The 20,476-nt window shown below is 33.1% G+C and overlaps 1 protein-coding gene across 4 annotated transcripts in view; it reads left to right on the forward strand.

Annotated features, from left to right (window-relative positions):
• TOP2B (DNA topoisomerase II beta) overlaps positions 1-20,476 on the forward strand; it is a 61,231-nt gene that overhangs the window by 16,585 nt on the left and 24,170 nt on the right. For all 4 annotated transcript variants that reach the window (XM_031590232.2, XM_031590233.2, XM_031590234.2 and 1 more), the window contains exons 3-16: positions 1,258-1,348; positions 3,101-3,164; positions 4,422-4,567; positions 5,529-5,626; positions 6,853-7,065; positions 7,147-7,320; positions 14,000-14,101; positions 14,198-14,335; positions 15,504-15,642; positions 17,431-17,588; positions 18,283-18,408; positions 19,382-19,492; positions 19,593-19,698; positions 19,913-20,022. In XM_031590232.2, coding sequence (XP_031446092.2) covers positions 1,258-1,348; positions 3,101-3,164; positions 4,422-4,567; positions 5,529-5,626; positions 6,853-7,065; positions 7,147-7,320; positions 14,000-14,101; positions 14,198-14,335; positions 15,504-15,642; positions 17,431-17,588; positions 18,283-18,408; positions 19,382-19,492; positions 19,593-19,698; positions 19,913-20,022 — 1,776 coding nt within the window. The remainder of the gene's footprint in view (positions 1-1,257; positions 1,349-3,100; positions 3,165-4,421; positions 4,568-5,528; positions 5,627-6,852; positions 7,066-7,146; positions 7,321-13,999; positions 14,102-14,197; positions 14,336-15,503; positions 15,643-17,430; positions 17,589-18,282; positions 18,409-19,381; positions 19,493-19,592; positions 19,699-19,912; positions 20,023-20,476) is intronic.

Here is a 20,476-nt window from a genome sequence, read left to right on the forward strand (position 1 = left end):
TTATTTGCTACCTTTTCCTACTGTTTGATTCTGAAAGTCCCTCGTACTACTGTATGAATAATAAACAGTACAGCAATCACAATAACTGTCTCTGCTTATTCTCCAGTTAATTGCTTGTGTTTGCATTGCTACTTATAGACTGCAGCGTTTATGTAGGATATAGGTGAATTAGATCAATATATTTCAGTGTTTAAAAGCATTTGGAATAGTGCATCTAGTAGGTGAATCTCAATCCTTACATTACCATTTAGATTACACCTATCAGTTCCCTTGAAAAAGGAAGAATCACAATAGCTGTATGGTACATGGAAATTATGAGGAAAATTAAAGAGCACAGTGCTGCTTTGTGAATAATTTTAGTTGTGTGAACTCAAAATAAAATGGCAGAATTAGCATAGAACCATTTTATGTGAAAAATATGGCAGAAGAATGAATTCAATGGATAAAAAAATAGAAATAAATTTGATAAATTAAGAAGAAAGCTAAATACTGTATCTAGATACAGGTATTATTTTGTTCAGGATAAATTATTACAGTTACTGTCAGAAATTTATGGCTATTAGAGAGTATGTGGGTTGTTACCAGTACGCATTTTATCATTAACTTCTACTATTTCTTTAGTTAATGAATCCTACAGTTTTTGCATGTATATATGATTAACAGTTTTTCAGTGTTGGTATTCATGTGTTTTTGTTGAAATCTACAGGATTTATTCTTTCTGCTTTGTTAATGTGTTTCGATTGCTGGGCTTTCAGTGGAAATTTGATTTTATATAAAATTTTGAAAAGCACATTAGATTTCTAGTTGATGACTTAGGGGTTCATGTTACATGCCATGAACTTTGTTAGAGCTTAGGTTTATCCTTTTTATTTCTAGTTTTAGTCAAGAATACTTTCTGTGTGTTGTAATGTTCTGATCTAGTTGCCAAATGGCAAGGTTCTGAGAAGAGGAAATACTGTCCCTTTAACTTAAAGTTTAAAGGGCAGTGGGAGGAATGTGAATGTGTCTGTAACTGGGTCTAAGACAAGGTGTTGTAGAAAAAGTTACAACTCCTGGTATATATTAATACAAGTATTCACTGGGCTTTTTTTTCATCTTTCTGTGAAATCTAGCTTATTACTTTTGTATCAGCTAAAATTATAGCATAGTGATAGAGTTAAAAAATACTGATTTTATTTGCTGAAATGTTAAATATGAATATTTTTGTTTTGAGACTAGGACTGCATATATTTATATCTTCTATTTTTTAACACGTAGTTAATGTGGGTTTATGATGAAGATGTCGGAATGAATTGCAGAGAGGTTACCTTTGTCCCTGGCTTGTACAAGATCTTTGATGAAATCCTTGGTATGTATAACAGTGTTTTAGCATTATAAAGTGTGCATTATTCTGAGAACTCTCAAAGCATTTTAATTTGTATCTAGGTTTAAATCACAGACTTAAGAGTTCCACTAAAATTCAGTGCATGGAAGTTTTAATGCATGCCAGCACTGTAGAACAGTTTAGAATAGGGAAAGAGTGTTTTCAGCTGAACCTGCACGAAAATATTACAGCTTGTAACTTAATGTCCCACCTAGGTCATTCTTTGTGATGATCAATATCATCATAAGATATTTTAATCTACTTGGTTGTTCAGGCTAACAGTTTTGTGTAACTTATGAAGAAGATCATTTTTTCTGAAAAACAACTGAAAGTTATCAAAGTTAAGTTGTATTATCATCTCATAAATCAGCTTATGATATTCTCTCTGTGGCGGATACACATTGAAGCCTTACCAGTGGTAGAGTAATGCTGTGTCTGAGCAGTGTGCTGTCTGCTGAACTGATACTTTAGGTTAATTGACTTTATTCCTTTGACTATGAGTTTTTATAAAGTTAAGTGTAAGGATTGGCAGGCAAACATCATGAACTTTGAGGCTATTGAAGTCAGTGGAAATTTTATCATGACCTTCATTAGGTTCGGAACATTCGGAACATCTCTAAAACTGTGGTTTACACTATTGCTGTTTTCAAGGCAGTATCTTGGCCAGTTAGAAAAGAAGGATTTGGGTTGGTTGTTTTTTCACTCATTCCCTAATGAGAGAAATATGAGACTGAAAACTTTCATCACTTATTTTTCTGCCCCATAAATGGAATTTGCAGGCTTTTCACAGTTTCATGTTGTCCCATTCAAAAGGAAAATTGCTATCATGTCATTATTGTAGTACTGTATGGCTTATTGCTTCTTTACGTGTGCCATTCAGAATATGGTTTGAGAGCTAAGGTCAGTGTAATAACATGGTGAAAACTGGACTGTAGCTGTGCATGCTTTTAAATGAAATGCTTGTAATGTTTTTAGGAAATCATTCAAAATATCTGATAATATATAGAAATACTTACAGCCTATTAAGATACCTTACGTTTACTAGATTCCTCTTCATATCCCTTGCTGTTACAGGGTTTTATTTTGGTCTGTTTTGTGAGTGATAAATGTTGAATATGATTTTAATGTTTTCTAATTTCTATTGTTTGTAGTTAGCATACTTTGGAGTAAAATTTAGTTAAATTGTAATTAAATATTAACCTCCAGTTATCCTTTTTGTCCTAAATTGTGTAAAATGAGAGTAGTTATAAATCTCACAAAAACTTTAGAGAAAACTTTCTGGTATCAAAACACTTCTTAATGGATGTGACTTCATTGGGACTGGATTTTACTGTTAAAATGGTGTGTCTGATCATGCATACCATTTCCTAGGATTTTTAATATATATGGCATAGTATGTGTGTTAAATATCCAAAGAAGTGCAGCAAAAGATGAATGAAGTGCTCAGTGTGTTAAGAATAGCAGAGGAACAAGCTCGCTAAATACTTATTTAGTTCTGTTGTAGTTTAAGTGCTAGAAATAGAATTAGTAATTAAAAAAAAAAAAAAAAAAAAAAACCTTCTTATAAATACTTGATCTTATTTTCTGATGCCAGTAATAAGATAAAAAGTATACAGAAACTTACCTGATTAAGAAATACCTGGACCCTTGTAACTTCTGGTGGAATGTGTATATTTTACAAATCAAACAATTAATTATAGTTACTAGAAAGTGTTGATTTGTCACTTTTTTTCATAGTAAATGCTGCTGACAATAAGCAGAGGGACAAGAATATGACCTGTATTAAAATATCCATTGATCCGTAAGTAAAAGCATGCTGTATTTTACTTTCCCTCCCTGGGCTACTGTAGTTTTGATTTGTACAAATAATTTTCGTAAATGAAAATAGATTTTTTTAAAAAACAAAAATAATCTTTTTGAAATTATTTCCACTAGCTTCATATTTTAAGATTAAAAGGTTTTTAAGATTAAGACTGGTTAGCAGTAATTGCTACCGTTACAAATTTATAGTAATTTGCTTTCCAAAATCACAAACCTGCTGTGTGGTTGAATGAAACTTAGAAGATTATAAAATCCATGATTATATGAAAGCTTGCCAGTATATAACCGTAATCAGCAAGGTTACATATAAATCATAAATACCAACCTTAAAATTCAGTAACATAATATTGTACCCCATGAACTTGTATGTTAACTCCTTTAGCACAAGTTTAAAGTTATGTTTTTGTATATCTCACAGAAGGATTGCAGATACATCATTACCACTGTTTTTCCTAATTTAATACTTGAAATGAAGAGATACGTCCTAATTAGAATTAGTTAAATACTTAGTGATTGGATTCCCTTGGTGTATCTTTTCAGTTACATTTAAATGAATAATTAATATTTTGGAGACCTAATTTCCACACATAATCTGTGGGATAAATATGCTGAGAAGTCATTGTTCTTCAGGTTTTCAATGCAGTGTCAGTTTCTGTAGACCAAGTTGCTTTTGTCATGAAGGAGGAGGGAAATGTTAGTGGTATACTTGTGGTCTATCGTGATTTTGAACTCGCTGATATAATAATGCAAGAACCCTACTAGTATTAACAATGCCAGATTCTGAGGAATTTTGGTATTGATGCATTCAAGAAATTACAGTTGTTATCATTAGTGGAGAAGTTTTAAATAGAAGATAACTTGGTTTTGTCTGAGTGGATAGTTTCTATGGAAGCTATAAAGCCATATCTCTAACTTAAGTGTAATTCTGTCCCAAAACTTTGAATCTCATCTGTTGGAGATCATACTGATCGTGAATACTGTTCAAAGAAATCTGGGGGGGATTATTTTAATGATTAAGTACTGTCAAATGTGGGCAGTGATCCTTCTCCTTAGACATATACTAAGCATAAAGAACTGATTTTTATAATTAAAATGTTAGAACTGTGAATAGAGATAATAAGAATATGATATTTTATTGTAGTTTATGCAGTTATTGAAGTGTATAGAATGTTTGCAAGGAGTCTTTTTTTTTTTTTAGGAATACATTAATTGGCTTTGTGTCTTTACTATTTTGTAGGGAATCAAACATTATCAGCATATGGAATAACGGGAAGGGTATTCCAGTTGTGGAACACAAAGTTGAAAAAGTTTATGTTCCTGCTTTAATCTTTGGGCAGCTGTTAACATCTAGCAACTACGACGATGATGAGAAAAAAGTTACAGGCAAGACTATTTAATTTACTTTGTTTTATTCAGTGAACTGAGTTTGTTCATCTGTGCACTTTCTCCTTTTACTTTTTCTACTCTTTTTCATAATAGACGATCACTTAGTCACCATTATCAGAGTTCTTTGTTAGAATAAAGTATTTTTTTTAAGTAACAATATTTACATAAAATTTTACATTTACATATTTAAAGTCAGTAATCATTACTCAGTAAAGAAAAAATAATAAATTTTAATTATACTGTATGCAAGCATTAAAATGTTTATGCTGCTGAAATGAAGGAAAGAATAATTTTAGTAAACTAGCATATGATTTATTGTTCTAATTATGAAGTAACCATAATTTAGATCATGAATGAGAGTTCTGTTTTATCCTACCTGAAGTCATCACTATATGGGCTAAATATATATTAGGCTACACTGTGATGACTTTAGAAATTTCTTCTCAGAAAGCGTACAGCAATGAATTGATTTTGTTTGAAGATTAATATAGTGTATTAGAAATTCCTCTGAGTTTCCAGGGAAATAAAGCATGATTTCAGTCAATTAATGGGGTTTGACTGTGAATTGTTGCCAGGAAGAGGTGACCTAAGTTCTTTATCTCTGAACTTCCATTCTCCCTGCTTCTCTTCTGTCAGAGCTAGTGAGTGTGTGGTTGTGGAATGAGTTGTCTCTGTATGTGTGTTAGTTTTCAGGTGTCTTGGGATGTTGAGGTTTACTTGTCTTTCAGCAGGCAACTTCTAGATCATATGAGGAAAGAGCAAAGGGCTCCTTCTTCAGGCAGAAGCAGTTCTACCAGATTGTACGTGGTGTGAAACTGTAACTCTGGCAACCTTTGATAACTGTAGACATATGGCCCAATTTTTATCATACATAGGATCATTTTAGTTCATTCACATACTCTCTGTGTATCATAAATAGAGTTCTGCTATAGAAACATACTGTGTTGCATTTTTTCAGGTGGTCGTAACGGCTATGGTGCAAAACTTTGTAACATATTTAGTACAAAGTTTACAGTTGAAACTGCTTGCAAGGAATACAAACACAGCTTCAAGCAGGTACAGAAATAGTCTCATTTTTTTTTCTCTTTTGTATAGTTATAGCTTTCAAATTTAGCATTCAAATTTAGCACTTTTTCTATATTCATAAAGTGAATCATAAACATTGAAATGTAAAGGACGTATAGGTGATGCAGGGCAGATTAGTTCAGTCAGTTAAATTGGTATTTTTGCAAGCTAGAATTTAGTACAGTGTTTTGTTTTGGTTTTGTGGGTTTGGGTTTTTGGGGGGGGGAGGGGTAGGGGGTTGTTTACTTTCTCTAAGTAATATTTTTATTAGAAGTATTGGGTGACTGAAATTGAAAAATTTATGCTTTTAAAACTGAGATTTATCCATATGCAGGTGAAAAAGAATGTTTAATTGAAACATCTTTTAGTTATTGTATGATTTGTCAGAAAATAATTCTACTTAGTTGTGTAAACATTAAAACAATTATCTAGTTCATTTTATATAGTGTCACAAAAAAGAATTTTTATGAATTACATTGGCATAGCTGTACTTCGGTACAAAAATACTCCACATGAACCTATTGCTCATAATTATGATTGTCAACATGAGATCCAAGGATTGCCTGTAACCTGATTTACTCCATCTCGTTTTGAGCTGGCTACCATTATAAATGTTTGAAGAAGTTTGGACAATTATAGAAGTTTCTCAGCTTTGGACTCTTTCACAGTTAATGGCTGCTTTCTTTTTTTCCCAGGACAATTTCTAGTTGTGCTGTCATGTTACTGACAAAAACAATATATTTTAATGCTTTATCTGTCTCTTTAAAAATGTAATATTTTATACTAACTGCTTAAATGCAATTTAATAAAAAGCACCGCCAAAAAATTGCTGTGTCAGAGACCAATGAGTCTTCTTATGGGGACTAGTAAGCCTTTCTACAGAAGCGTGTAGAAGATGGCAATAAAAACCATGTAGCTAATTCACTTGTTCTTCAGTTAGTTTTGTGGTGGGCTGTATTTACATTTGAATCATGTCTATCGATGTAAATGGTCCCTCTGTATTTACGGAAACAAATCTGCTGTCACCAGTACTTCTGCAAATCTTGGTAAAGCAATTAATTTTATGTGTAACATTTTAGTAGGGGAAACTTCTAAAAGGTACCCATGAAATTCTAGTTGTGTATGGCTATAGCAACCTAGCACAGCTAGAAAATGGAACAAAGGGGAGGTTAACATCTTATATTTAACCTAATATCTAAAATGTTTTGTTTCCAAAGACTTGGATGAACAATATGATGAAGACTTCTGAACCCAAGATTAAGCATTTTGAAGGTGATGACTACACATGCATTACATTCCAACCAGATCTATCTAAATTTAAAATGGAAAAACTTGACAAGGATATTGTGTCCCTCATGACAAGAAGAGCATATGATTTGGCTGGGTCATGCAAAGGAGTCAAAGTTATGTTGAATGGAAAGAAGTTACCTGTAAGAGCCTTTTTCTAATTATTTTAAATAGACTGAGTATTTAATGTGAATAATAGTAATTGTTATCTGTATTACTCATAGGTAAATGGATTTCGCAGTTACGTAGATCTCTACGTAAAGGACAAGCTGGATGAAACTGGAGTTGCACTCAAAGTTATTCATGAAGTCGTGAATGAACGATGGGATGTGTGTCTAACTTTAAGTGAAAAAGGATTTCAGCAAATCAGCTTTGTAAATAGTATAGCTACTACAAAGGTGAGTAGTTGTAGTTGTATTAAGTAATAAAAATGATAATGATAAAAACATATGCCTAGTCAGGCATTAAAAAAAAACAAACAAACAATTGGGTTACTAAAATAGGTGAGATAATCTTTTGCATGAGAGGATCTGGTAAAGCAACTGAATGCAAAATGCAATCATAGCAATATTTCTGAATATGCACTGGTTCTTAAAATACTAGTAATCATTATCATACTGATGTCTTACATGAACACACATGTTACTGATTAATGATAAATTGAATTAAACTGACTACTGTTTAGTCAAAATACTTTATTCCTTTTTAACACATAGTACTAAGATAATTCTGAAATTAAGGTTAAAAAAGAACAAATACAAAGCTCTTTGAAGCTGATAGCAAGTTTTGTAGAGAAAAAAAGTGGCTTTTGATAGTCACTGGAATTGAATGGCTTTCCATTTATTTCTTTATGATGTATAAAACTGGCCTGAAATGTTAAGATTAATTTTGTTTCATCTTTGTTTCTACATAAACGATCTATGTGTTCACTGTTCTTATTAGCAACTACAGAAGTAGCAAATCTTCATTTATGACAAGCAAGGAATGTGCTCAACATACTGAAGTACAGTCTTTATGCTTCTCAGATATTGGGGTGGTCAGCACCAGGGCAATCATCTGAAATCGATTAGCGTAACTCATTTATGCCAGTGTAGTATGGCTCACGTTAAGATATCTGGGATTCACCAAGGTGAAAGAAAGTCTTTGCTGATTTTTGCTGTTCACTATTTACACCAAATGAGTGACTGACCTATAAAGAGTAAAGTAATTCTATTGATTTGTGAGACTGTTTTTAGAGAACCTTAACCATGAGTTTCCCAGGAAGATTAGAATGACAAGAACTTGTATTCAGACACTTAATAGTCACGCCTTGCTCAAATCTCCTCTGAGAGAGTCAAACAAGAAAATTCTAATGATAGCATAAGTGTTTTATAAGCCTCAGTGGTTGCAATAAATAGGGTCCCTAGTCTAGGTAGATGTCCAGAAATATTAGCGTTCATTTTGGTGGTAGGTTATGTGTGGTCAGTGTTTAGGTGGTATGTAATTTTTACTATATAATTTCCTTCACGGTCATTTTCAGTGTAGGTGAACTGATATTCAGTGCCAAGGGAAATAAATTGTTTCAGTGAAGAGTACTTACTTTTTGAATGTGCATTTTAATTAAATGTTTATCTGATGCTACTCAAAACATGGGATAGCGAACATATCTGGTAATAAAAAGGTTAAAACTTAGTTCTAATTCAGGCCTGTTTATGCAACATAAAGAAGAAAAATAGCATGATCTTAATGATGTATATCATACCTTTATGAAGATGCTGGCTATGTGGAAAAACCTCTAATGTTTGGTATCAGATTAAGAATATATATTGGGAAAAATGAATACTTATTGACTCCGAAGTAAATATATTGCATACACGTACTCAAAGGATAATGAATGTGACTCCTTTGGATCAATTTTCATCCATCATGCAGTTACACATGCACATTATTATCATTTGTTAAGAAAATTCATAGAAAAAGTACTATGTATTCTTCAAAGGTAAGTGTTGTAATTTCTAGTTTTTCCCACTCTCCCAATCCATGCCTTATGTGTGTCACTGGATGTGGAATGTTCGGGCCGGTGAACCACCTCACCAGCAATTGATGTGCATCTACCCACTGATGAGACATAATGGCTAGTAACTAACTGCGTCAACTACCTGTTCCCTTATCTGCTAACAGGTGAGGAGCTCATTTCAGCTGTTTTTTGGTTATTTATCACTGTTTGCTGAAAGCTTTTCATTTCTGTTTCTGGATAAATTTCACCCAGTGGTAACTTCCCTTCAACCTTTTTTTAAACTTGCTTTAAATTCCAAACAAGTTTTTTAGGCTGATGGGGCTTTTTTTTGAGGGGTGGGTAGAAAGTCAGGCAGTATGTTGAGCCACAGCTCCATTGTTTTGTTATTGTAAATTTGTTACCTTGATCAGGTCCCTGCCTATTCACAATTTCGCCACGGAATTTGACTTCAGACTTAAAGACTTGAAAGAATGCTTGTAGCTATTCTGATTTTTGCAGATAACCTTTTAGTGAGAGTTGTGCCTAAACTAATTAAACCCTGTCTTCCCAAGTTCTCAATTTCAAATTGTAACTTTAGCAGAAATTGTAGTAAGGCTTCAATTATTTACTTACCAATCTAATGGTATTTTTAATATGACAGCACCACTGATTGTAATACTAGTTATCATGTTAGCAGAAAAAATTGAGCTGATATGGATGCAGTGCCAGATATTGGATGCAGTCCAACCTGCTAAAATTTGCTGGAGCTCAGAAAGAAATTCAGGACCATAACAGAGCTTGACATACAAATTTATATAGATAATGTTAAAAAAGAAAAAAAAAAAAGAAGATATAATGCAAAATAAAATAGGGTTTACTTATATAGCTGATTCAATAAGAACTTCAAATTTATAATTAGCTTCTGAATTTGTTGTATGAACGGTTTATCTGTTTATACAGTTTAAATATAGCTTACCTCAGAATTAATTGAGGCAGCTGATGACAGTATTAGTAGGATGCATACAGAAAACATTATGTTTCACTTTCAAGATTTTAGTTACTTTCTTCTCAAAATTTTAAAACAGATTCTATCGTAATGGCTACCTTCTCGGAAAAAAAAGATTTGTAGTTATGGCTCCCTTTTTCATAATACATAGCCATAATAACCATTAGCAGCCCTCTAGTTTTAGGGGCTATTTTTCTGTCTTGTATTAAAAGTTGGGGCAGTTATAGGCTGTTATGCTTCTATAGTGGGTAAATGTGCCACCTACTGGTGAAATTGTTGAAAGGTTCCCAGCTTTGAGCTCTGAACATCCCTCACTCAATGCTACACACTAAGAATGGACACAGGAATGGGGAACTAATAAAAACTAAAATCTTCTAAGAACAAGAATTACTGGTAAGTAACCAGTTTTTGATATGTCAGCTGTTAGCTTTTCCAAAATATTTGAAGTGCTAAAAGTAGGCTTTTCTAATCTACTTCTACATACAGTGTTCAACTGAAATAAGATATATTAATGTAAGTATAAGTTTTTAGCAGTATGATGAGTAAAATCATTGTATTTAAAATCACCATTCAAGTGTGGAATGTTTTTGAATTACATCTTACGATGTTTTCCTATGGTAGCTGAAACTCTGTCGTCCATAGATGAATAAAAACCTGGTTTTTGTTTTGTTTTGTTTTTCCCAAAGAAATGTTGTGAAATGATATTGACAATTGAATAAATACTTGTATGTATGCTGCTTCTAAGTCACATTGGTGGTTTGTATTGCTGTTTAATAGGTGGCTTTGAAAACTGACAGAAAGTGTATATGGTTTCTTTGAAGTTGCAAGTACCAGTTTGTTCATGTTTAATAATATTAACCATCCTGAGCCATTTTTTTCTCCTCTCTTTTTTATTGTCATCCTTCTACACGAAGTTGAAAACACAGCTCCTTTCCCTCTGGTCAGTCCAGACACTTTGTCTTTTTCAGTCTATTCAGACATCTCTTAAAATTCTAAATCTCAGCTTTCATTTTTGGCTTCCTTGTAGTTTGTTCTTTCTTTTTTTTCCTTTTTTTGCCTATGCTTTTTTTCCTTCTTCTTCTTCTTTTTTTTTTTTTTTTTTCCATTTCTTATTTCTTACTGTTTTATACTTCCTCATTGCCAATGGAAAGCTGTCTTTCTCCTTGGTTCTTTTTTAAAAACAGCTTTAAATGTTGGAGATATTTTTTTAATTTGTTATCTCAGAATCAATGTCTCCATGGATGTGGTTCCATTTTTCACCATAATGCAGATTAGTCTAAACAAGAACCCTTAGTTATTCTGCATTTTTGTAAGGCAGTAATCAGTGTTAAGCAAAGGTGGTCTTTTGAGTAAATTAGTGGGCATTGAGCTGTATTATTAATGACAGTTTTAAAACAGTGGTCTTGCAGAATACAAAGAAAAGCAAAAAAAAAAAAAAACTAAGCAAGAATGAAGCCATACTTCTCTATTCCCTTTTCTGTTGTTTATTTCAGTGCAAGATTTTTCAGCCTTTTCAATGGTTTACAGTGTTTCTTGTAATCTGGAAAGTTTTCGTTCAAGGAATTGTATGAACACACTAACTTCTGTTTGAAAGGATTCAAGATCCTGTCCTCAGTCAAACTTCTCTAAGAAAAGTTCCCTCCTGCTGATATTGTTTTCTCCTTTGAAATTCTATTCAAATTCACTGTCTTACAATCTGCTTACAGCCATTTCTGTTCATCTGCTTTAGATCTCCTGCTAGTCTTACTGAACAGTGGTGTAAGATTCTTTTTTCCTGCTAGAACTGGCAGCAGTCAGTCTGGTTCAGTTAGATCACTGTATATGCTAGTTCTGAAAGAGGTTTTAAAACTTGGCTAAGAGCTCTGATCTCCTCATATACCTCCTCATATTTTTTTAGCAAGAGGTGAAAGAAAGTAAGTACCGATAAGATTTTTTTACTCTCCAAATAGTTTCTGCAAATATTTATCTCCTTTTAAAATACCAAGAGGAAATCCCAAATATACTTATTGCACTTGGAAGAAGAGAAGCTAACCTGACAAAACAACAAAATACATTCGCAACCCAAATCTACGTTAGGTGTTTTTTCTAATGCTTGTTGCTTGTTTTCCAGTTCTGAGGACTATTATCTTTTTTTTTTTTTTCCCTAATAAAAAAAAAACAACCACAAAACGAAACAAAACTGAGACTGGAGCCTTATCAGCAACTGAACTAATCTGCCAGTATACTGTCACCAGAAGAGGACACATCATTTTCTTCTCTCTTCTCTTTGTACGCATGCTGTAGCTGGATTAGGTTTTCAGTACATTGAGTTGAATTGATTTATGCTAGAATGTGGTCATCATTGTTGTTTTCAGCTTTCAGATGCTTTAGGGCTATTCATATTTTTGATATTTTTCAAAAGAAAGCCTGTTGTTTTACCTGTAAAGGGAATTTATGCCACCTTGGATTTGTAAATATTTTAATATATTTATCACCATTGGTTTATAACAATCAGTGTTCTATAGATTAAATACTGCAGGATACATATCTTCAAATACTAGTTGTTTTTCCTGATATGGAATGTTTTGTTTGTGATCATTCTTTATGGGCTTTAATCTCATTTAATACAATTACTTTTTCTCAATCTATGGTGTGACTCCTTTTAAAATGCATTTGCCACACATAGTAGAATTTTCTGTGTGCATTTATTAATGTCAGATCATATTAATCAATAATTATACTGTTCAATTTTCTTTATACTAAAAAAAATTATTTCTAGATCTTATGGAATACAGATTAGCTTTGTTCATTTAGATAGTGGACAGATTTCCTGTGATTATTTCTTTAGTTGATAAAATTTGAATTGTTTACATCTTTACCAGTAGTTCTGATTCAGATTGCTTCTGAATTATAGAGCATACCCCATAGTTGTTAGCTTTCTTTTGCACATGTAAATCATTGTCATTTTTATGATGTAACAGATCTGCAATAGACCTGTTTCCAGAAAGCTCATGTGAAGTGCCTTCATCTCAAAATGGTTTGTCTTCTAACAGTATGTTTTGGGTTCTTTTTGTAGCTGCTTTAAAGTTAGAACTGTAAAGAGAAGAGAACTGTAGCTAGAGAATATGATAGAAGCATGAGGGCACCTTCTGGAAATGCACGAATTATAAGTGTGGGAGTGGAACATAATCCTTCTTGTTCAAATGCTTACCTCTTTCCTAGTTTAGACTGAATTACATCAATAATAATAGCTTTCCTTGCAATAGTTGAAAATGCTACTGGACTCCTCGGTTGCTACAGGACGGGTGGCAACATGGTTATGTAGCTACAAGTTACTGCCCCTTCCTATGGTCGTGGTGTGCCAGCTTGGAGTTATCAGCATGCTCTGTATTTATTTGTTGTTGCTACATTAGGTAGGACTAGATAGCAATTTCAGCTTTTGATGAGTTTTAAGTAGGACTGCTAATCTTTTTAAGGTAATCTTGCTCTGATCTTTTTTAGTTTTCTAGATCTTGTGGCTTGTTGTGTGTAGTTCACTCTGTTTACCTCAGGCTAGCAAAGAATGGTAATAGCATTTATTCAAGGATTTCTGTAAATAAAGTTATTAAAAAGTTGAGATGACTTTTGTGAAGGAATAGAAATGCTCTATATCTGAGAGCGAGCTTCTGAACTTTTTTTATGAATCAAGTCCTTATAGTATAGGGGAATTCAGATTGCTGAAAGGATGTGTAACATTTTTCATTGAATGCTATTTGTGTGCCTGTCAGAAAGATACCCATGGACAGCCATGTGGTGTTGCAGGTCCATCTCAGTGTTACAGAGTCATCTTCAGATCTGCCATGCACACCTCTAAGGTTGTGTATCCAGTTATAAGTTGTAAGCGGCCTGCCACTGTGCAGTGAAGAAAAGTCTACTGCTTCTTCTGTTCCATGTCACATCCACTCTCCTCACTGTAATGAAGACTGAATGACATAAAAGAGAAATTTAAAAGCAAAATTTCTTTCATTATCTAACAAAGTGCATTGACTTCCAGCCTTAAAAGTAAAGGAATTTTGTTAATAAGTTTAAAATCTGTTAAGAAATTGAGTGTGTTTTCTTTTTTTCTTTCCTTGTTAAGGGTGGTAGGCATGTTGATTACGTGGTGGATCAGGTTGTGGGCAAACTGATAGAAGTGGTAAAAAAGAAGAATAAAGCGGGAGTTTCAGTGAAACCATTTCAGGCAAGTAACTTTGTACAAAAACGTTATGTGTACAAATGTATTGGTAAAGATGAAGATGGATTTTGTTAAATTAATTGGTTTCTGTGTTTTCAACAGGTGAAGAATCACATATGGGTTTTTGTTAATTGCTTGATTGAAAACCCATCTTTTGATTCCCAAACAAAGGAAAACATGACATTGCAGCCTAAAAGTTTTGGGTCCAAGTGCCAGCTATCTGAGAAATTTTTTAAAGCAGTAAGTAAAGCTTCTTTCTTTTTTTTCTTTTTTCTTTTTCTTTTTCTTTTTTTTTTTTTAGTGAAGCAAGAATTGACATACTGGATCTTCTTCATACAATCTTCTGCTACACATGTGCTATGTAGCAGAAGATTAACTGGTATATTATGGTACTCCAGTGATAAAAGCATACTACGAAAATAGGATGGAGGAGCTTTTGTTTATTCTGTGGCCTTTATAATAGAAGCAGTGACTGTATATTGATTGTTGCCCTAGGTCTAAAAGTGAGTTTCAACTGAAAAGCTGATTTTTTGCAGATTCTGATATTTGTTCTGGTAAAATGAATTTGAGAATTTTAGTAAGGAAAATGATGTTCCTGCTAGTACTATGGACATTTGAACTTAACTCATTGTTTTGCATTCCTCTAGTTGTTTGTTACTAGTGACACTCTTACAGGAAAAATAAGTCTTTCATTTATTCTCCAGATTTTGATATATATGTTGTATTTCTATTGGTGTGTTTAATTTACAGTATTTCTGGTATTCCTGGACGTTTGAACATTGAACTCCAGACGTCTTAAATGTGCAGAAGAATCTCTAACTGATTAGTTTTGTGTTGTGGTGGATAGTGAAAAGCCAAAGCTCATTTTATTTTGCTCCTTTTCTTTTGATGTAAAATAAACTTAAAGCAGTTTTTGCTATATTCTCTCTTTGCTGCAGGTGTATTTCCTAAAGCATGATCAGATTCTCAAGTGGTTGTGTTAATAATGGGTGAAGAGCCATATTCTTAAATGCTTTTGCATCTTCCAACCATTTTCAGAATTTCCAAAGAAATCTTGAATAGCCATATTACTTACTATTAGGTTACTTTCTCCTGCAAAATCTCGGAAGCAGATGCTTAGTACCTATAGTGTTTCAGCACATCAACCACACAACATAGGACAACTTCTTACTAGGTCTTGGTGAGATTTTCTCCCTTCCTTACCATCAGTTATACAAGGGCGAGGAAAGAAGCTGGGAAAGTGTTGTGCTTTGGTTTTGTGTGATTGATGTGTTAGACAGTAAGACGCGTGTTAATCTTTAATTGTTGCAATTTTTAAAATGTAAAGGATCAGCTTAAAATTGAGAGATAAGAATCTACCATGTGAAGTTTACTTTTCTGATCCACAGTTCTAATCTGTTGCTTATAGGCCTCTAACTGTGGTATCATAGAGAGTATTTTGAATTGGGTCAAATTTAAGGCACAGACTCAGCTGAACAAAAAATGCTCATCTGTGAAACACAGTAAAATCAAAGGCATTCCAAAACTGGATGATGCTAATGATGCAGGTAAGACCACTTATTTTTACCATCTTTTGTTTTTCACAGATTTTTTCACAGATATCATTGTTTTAAACTTGACTTTATTTCTTATGTGTATATATATTTTTTAATAAAAAATCTTCATAGTTCTTAAACTAGTTTGTTAAACCTCCAAGTGCTAGAATTAAAACAAGATGATGAGTTTTATATTAGGAATGCCATCTTTTTTCTGTTAGAGAAATAGCAGAGCTGAACAAAAATATTAACATAGTTACATATTGAAAGCATGAATTTTCAAGTTGTGGTTCCAAAAACAGACACAACAGACACCAAAAATTTGGATACCTTTTACTCAGATATTTCTCTATTACTTAGTTGTTCATAGCTGAGGAGCAGGAACTTTGCATTTCTTAGGGAGTCTTAAACAGGTATTGATTTATTGAAGATCTAGAACATATTAAATTTCTTATAGCAAAGGCATTTCACATTTAGGAGTGAACACACAAGAAGACAGAGAGACATTCAGTTTCTAAATAAGGTGACTCTCTGAAACGCTGCATATAATGGCAGAAGAGTTTTAGACTAGAAGATTGTCATGTTAGAATTAGTAAAAAGTTCTTCAGTCCTTTCTTTTTAAAGATAGAAGATATCCTATGGGTCACTTGTTTGCTTTTGAAAATCTGTAGGAAGTTTTTCTTTTGTACAAGATCTAAGCTCCTTAAAAAACTGCTTTTATTGAGAAAGGAAAGGTAGAGGATGTTACTGAGGACTGATTCATTCAGTGTGACTGAGAATGTGTCAGTTGCTCTGCTGTTAAGAATGTAATGAATTTATGGACTGCACCTGACTGAAAGCTTAATTTTTCTCCCAAGTTCTGTTATTTTTTTAGATATGTGTCCAGAAAAATACCAGAAAGGCACATGAAATTGATCACTAATGACCATGTAATTCTAGAACATGGTGCACCTGGATTATAATCACATTTGTTTTTTGAAGTTCTTTTAGGGGAAAAAAAGGCTCATATATATATTCTGTTTTGAATCCACTTTGTTGATGGCATCATAACTATATCTTTTGATAGAGTGTGAATACATATATAATTTAGATTAAATTAAGGCATATGTCTGATTTAGATGACCAGAGATCATTAATGTAAGTTCTGTACAATTGGAAGTGGTGAGTTGATTTCTACGAAGTTTTATAGACTCAGAATTGCGCTAACAATAAATATTTATTTCTGAGAATGTATAATAATGAGCTGCAATGTTCTGATTTCTTGCCAAACTCCGAACTTTTTTTTAATAGTTTCCTGGCTTTTGCCTGTGCAGAATTAAATAATAAAAATAGGTAGTTTGAAATTACCTCTGCAAACATAGTGTGAGGAAAGGATGAATGCAGGAGGTGAAATAACTCCCACATATAACTCAGATGTGCATAATGTATGCGTGTGAGTAATTTTCAGATAGTTTGTGAAATAGTAAAGGTACAGAAGCAATCTGGTTGTGATTGTTTGTTATTGTAAATTTTGTGTGTGCAGATTTGTTGGGACCACTACATAAGACATGCCATTGCATTTCAATTTGCTCCTTGTCCCAGAGTGATCTTTAGTGTATTGCTAAGGACAGAGATACTCCTTCCTGTAGTATAATTGTAGTAGTATGGGAAGTCATCCTTAAAATAGAAAATAATTTAAATTATCTAACATGCAGTTTGGAATAGAAGTCATGACTGGCTCAATTGTATTCCTACTGTTTGAATTGAAACACTGAGCTTTTTGTTTTTTCTTCTTTGCTTCTACTCCTTCCTGAACTACAGGCGGCAAACATTCCTTGGACTGCACACTAATATTAACAGAAGGAGACTCTGCCAAATCTTTAGCTGTCTCTGGCTTAGGTGTTATTGGTCGAGACAGATACGGAGTATTCCCACTCAGGGGTAAAATTCTCAACGTTAGAGAAGCTTCTCACAAGCAGGTAAGTAGTCTTGTCAATTCATTTTAGCTGATGTGTGGATGTATTGTGATTATTATTTCTAAGGTTACATTGTTGCATTTTCATGTTTGTTTTTTCATGAAGATTTTGTAAAGGACCAGCTGCTTTGAAGTCTGTGATAAAATCTTGAGCTGGAATTATTAAATGAATACTGAGATGATAAACTTCTTTTTTTTCCCTTCACAAATGCGGGAGGATTCTGCTATGACTAACACCTTACACAAACATTTAAAGAAACAATAATTATATTCTCTCAATTGACAAGTAATTTCATTGACCTCCAACATGAGACAGTAGCACTACTAATCATTTGATTCTGTTGCCCTCCACATTTTTTCTTTCTAAAGAGTTTTGTTGCAGATCCCTAAAGAAATTATGGAAAGAGAAGGCAGCTTTGTGAGATGACTTTTTGTTAATATCCACCTTTCTCTCTGCCTTCTGGACTCAAAGTGCTGGAACTGTGGAGGAGAAAGGTAGTGGTATAGTCTCAGGGATATGCATATACAGAAGAAATATTTGTATGTGTGAGGGCTGCAAGGGCTTAGGGATAAAGAGGTTATGATTTTGAGGTAGAGGTACTTAAATAAAATAGCTATAAAGCCTATATTAAAAAGACTGAGATATTTCTGAATTTCTGCTTTTTGTATTAACCACAAAAGGTAACTTTTTCATGCAGATCATGGAAAATGCAGAAATCAACAACATCATCAAAATTGTTGGACTGCAATACAAGAAAAGCTATGAAGATCCAGAATCTCTAAAAAGTCTGAGATATGGAAAAATTATGATAATGACAGATCAGGTTAGTCTGAATTTCATAGCTTTTAATATACAGAGCTTCTTAAAATGTGTTTTGCTGCAGTCTTGTAGGCTCCATTTTTGTGCGTTATAACCTGAGACTGTCTTACAACAATATGGATGTATTCAGAGGATACATCTGTGTGTGATTTCTTTTAGGGAATATTTTATCTAGATGTTGTTTTTGTTACTCCAGATGAACAACTGTACTTTGCAGCACTGTAACAGAGAAACCAAATGCAAATAATAAATAATGCAATAATAAAAACATGCATAAACAGGAATGCTTTTGATCAATGAAAAATATGTTGAAAGTAGTTACAAAATTGAACAGTAGATGAAGTTATAATGCTAGGTAGTCTGGGAGAGATAAGAATGGAGACAGTTATTTTTGTGTATTCTCATGAAGTGAGAATTGTTCTGATTGTTCAGTCTATTGTTCTGATTTGTAAAAGTCTAGTTATCCTATGCTTTAGATAATTGTGAATGCTTTATTTGTGTTTTGTTTCTGTTTTGTTTTTATTTCGTTTTGTTTTCCTGAAGTGGTCAAACTATCAAACATTTTATCACTAATGAGAAGTCTGGGCCAGGCTTGTTTTTTTTCCACAGATTCAGCTCTGTGCTGTCCAGGAAAGCTGTCTAGTTCTCAGTTAAAACATGTAATAGGCAAAGAACCCTGTGAGTCATAGCTGTGCACATGTCTTGGAAGAGCTAATTGTTAGCTAAAGGACCATGCTGTTCATAAGTGCCTATTTTATACTAAGGTTTAGTTCAGAATCCATATTAAACCTCATTATTCCCTTCTTTGTTTTCTGTCAGCAAATGTTGTTTTGGTGTATCCTGGCCAGTGTGATCAGTTTATCCTTGCAACTGGAATTTTTCATTCATTGGCCCTCTTCTTTTTGTCTTGTGGTGGGTATGACTTTGTGGGATCTGACATCTTACGAGATCGCTTCATATTTTCATGTCTGATTTAGGATCAGGATGGATCTCACATAAAAGGCTTGTTGATCAATTTTATTCATCACAATTGGCCATCACTGTTGAAACATGGTTTTCTTGAGGAATTCATCACTCCTATTGTAAAGGTATGGGTTCTGTTAATGAAATTTTATTTTTTATATACAGTGCAACAGAAAAGTTGATTTGTGTTTTTTTTTGTTTTGTTTTGATTTTTTTTTTTTAAAGGCAAGCAAAAATAAGCAAGAACTTTCATTCTATAGTATTCCTGAATTTGACGAGTGGAAGAAACATATGGAAAATCATAAAGCATGGAAGATAAAATATTACAAAGGTTTGTTTAAAAATAAATAAGTTAACCTCATGAATCTAAAAATACATAATAAATTAATGTTACAAAGTTTTATTTGTAGCTGTATTCGAGACAGAAGATAACTTCTGTAATTTTATTATTTAAGGGATAAAATGTTAAAGCTTAAATATATGAAGAGTAAAATGTTAAAACTTAAATTCTGAGTGTGGAGTAACTCCTGCTTTTTATTGTACAGGTTTGGGTACCAGCACTGCTAAAGAAGCAAAAGAATATTTTGCTGACATGGAAAGACATCGAATCTTATTTCGATATGCTGGTCCTGAAGATGATGCTGCCATTACACTGGTGAGAACTTGTAAAAGTAATTCTCTATTTTATTTTCCAGTGTTCACTGAAAATGGCACATGAGAAAGCTGTATCAGCTTTTCTTGCCATAACTGAAAAAAAAAATACTTTTGCAGGAGAAAAAAAATTTTTGGAAAATATTTCAAATTTTGGAATGAGAGCCTTTATCCATGCTACAAAATTAATGCTGCCTTCGATCACTTTCATGTGATGTGAAGATTAAGGAACACTACATTCAGACTTGCTTTTAGAGCCAGAACACACAAAAGAGCACTCTGAGAAAGGCAGTAGAGCTCAAACAAATGATGTCTCACAGCTGCTTAGGGACTGATTTTTATATCTGAGTAAATAAGATCAGATGATGATTTATTCTTTGAAGATATATCAGTGTGGCATGTGTTTATTCACATATGTATCTTGCACATTTGAATCTGAAATCTTTTAGGTAGTTGTT

The sequence above is a fragment of the Phasianus colchicus genome, chromosome 6 (assembly GCF_987193195.1).
Source record: "Phasianus colchicus chromosome 6, bPhaCol1.hap1.1, whole genome shotgun sequence".
NCBI lineage: Eukaryota > Metazoa > Chordata > Aves > Galliformes > Phasianidae > Phasianus > Phasianus colchicus.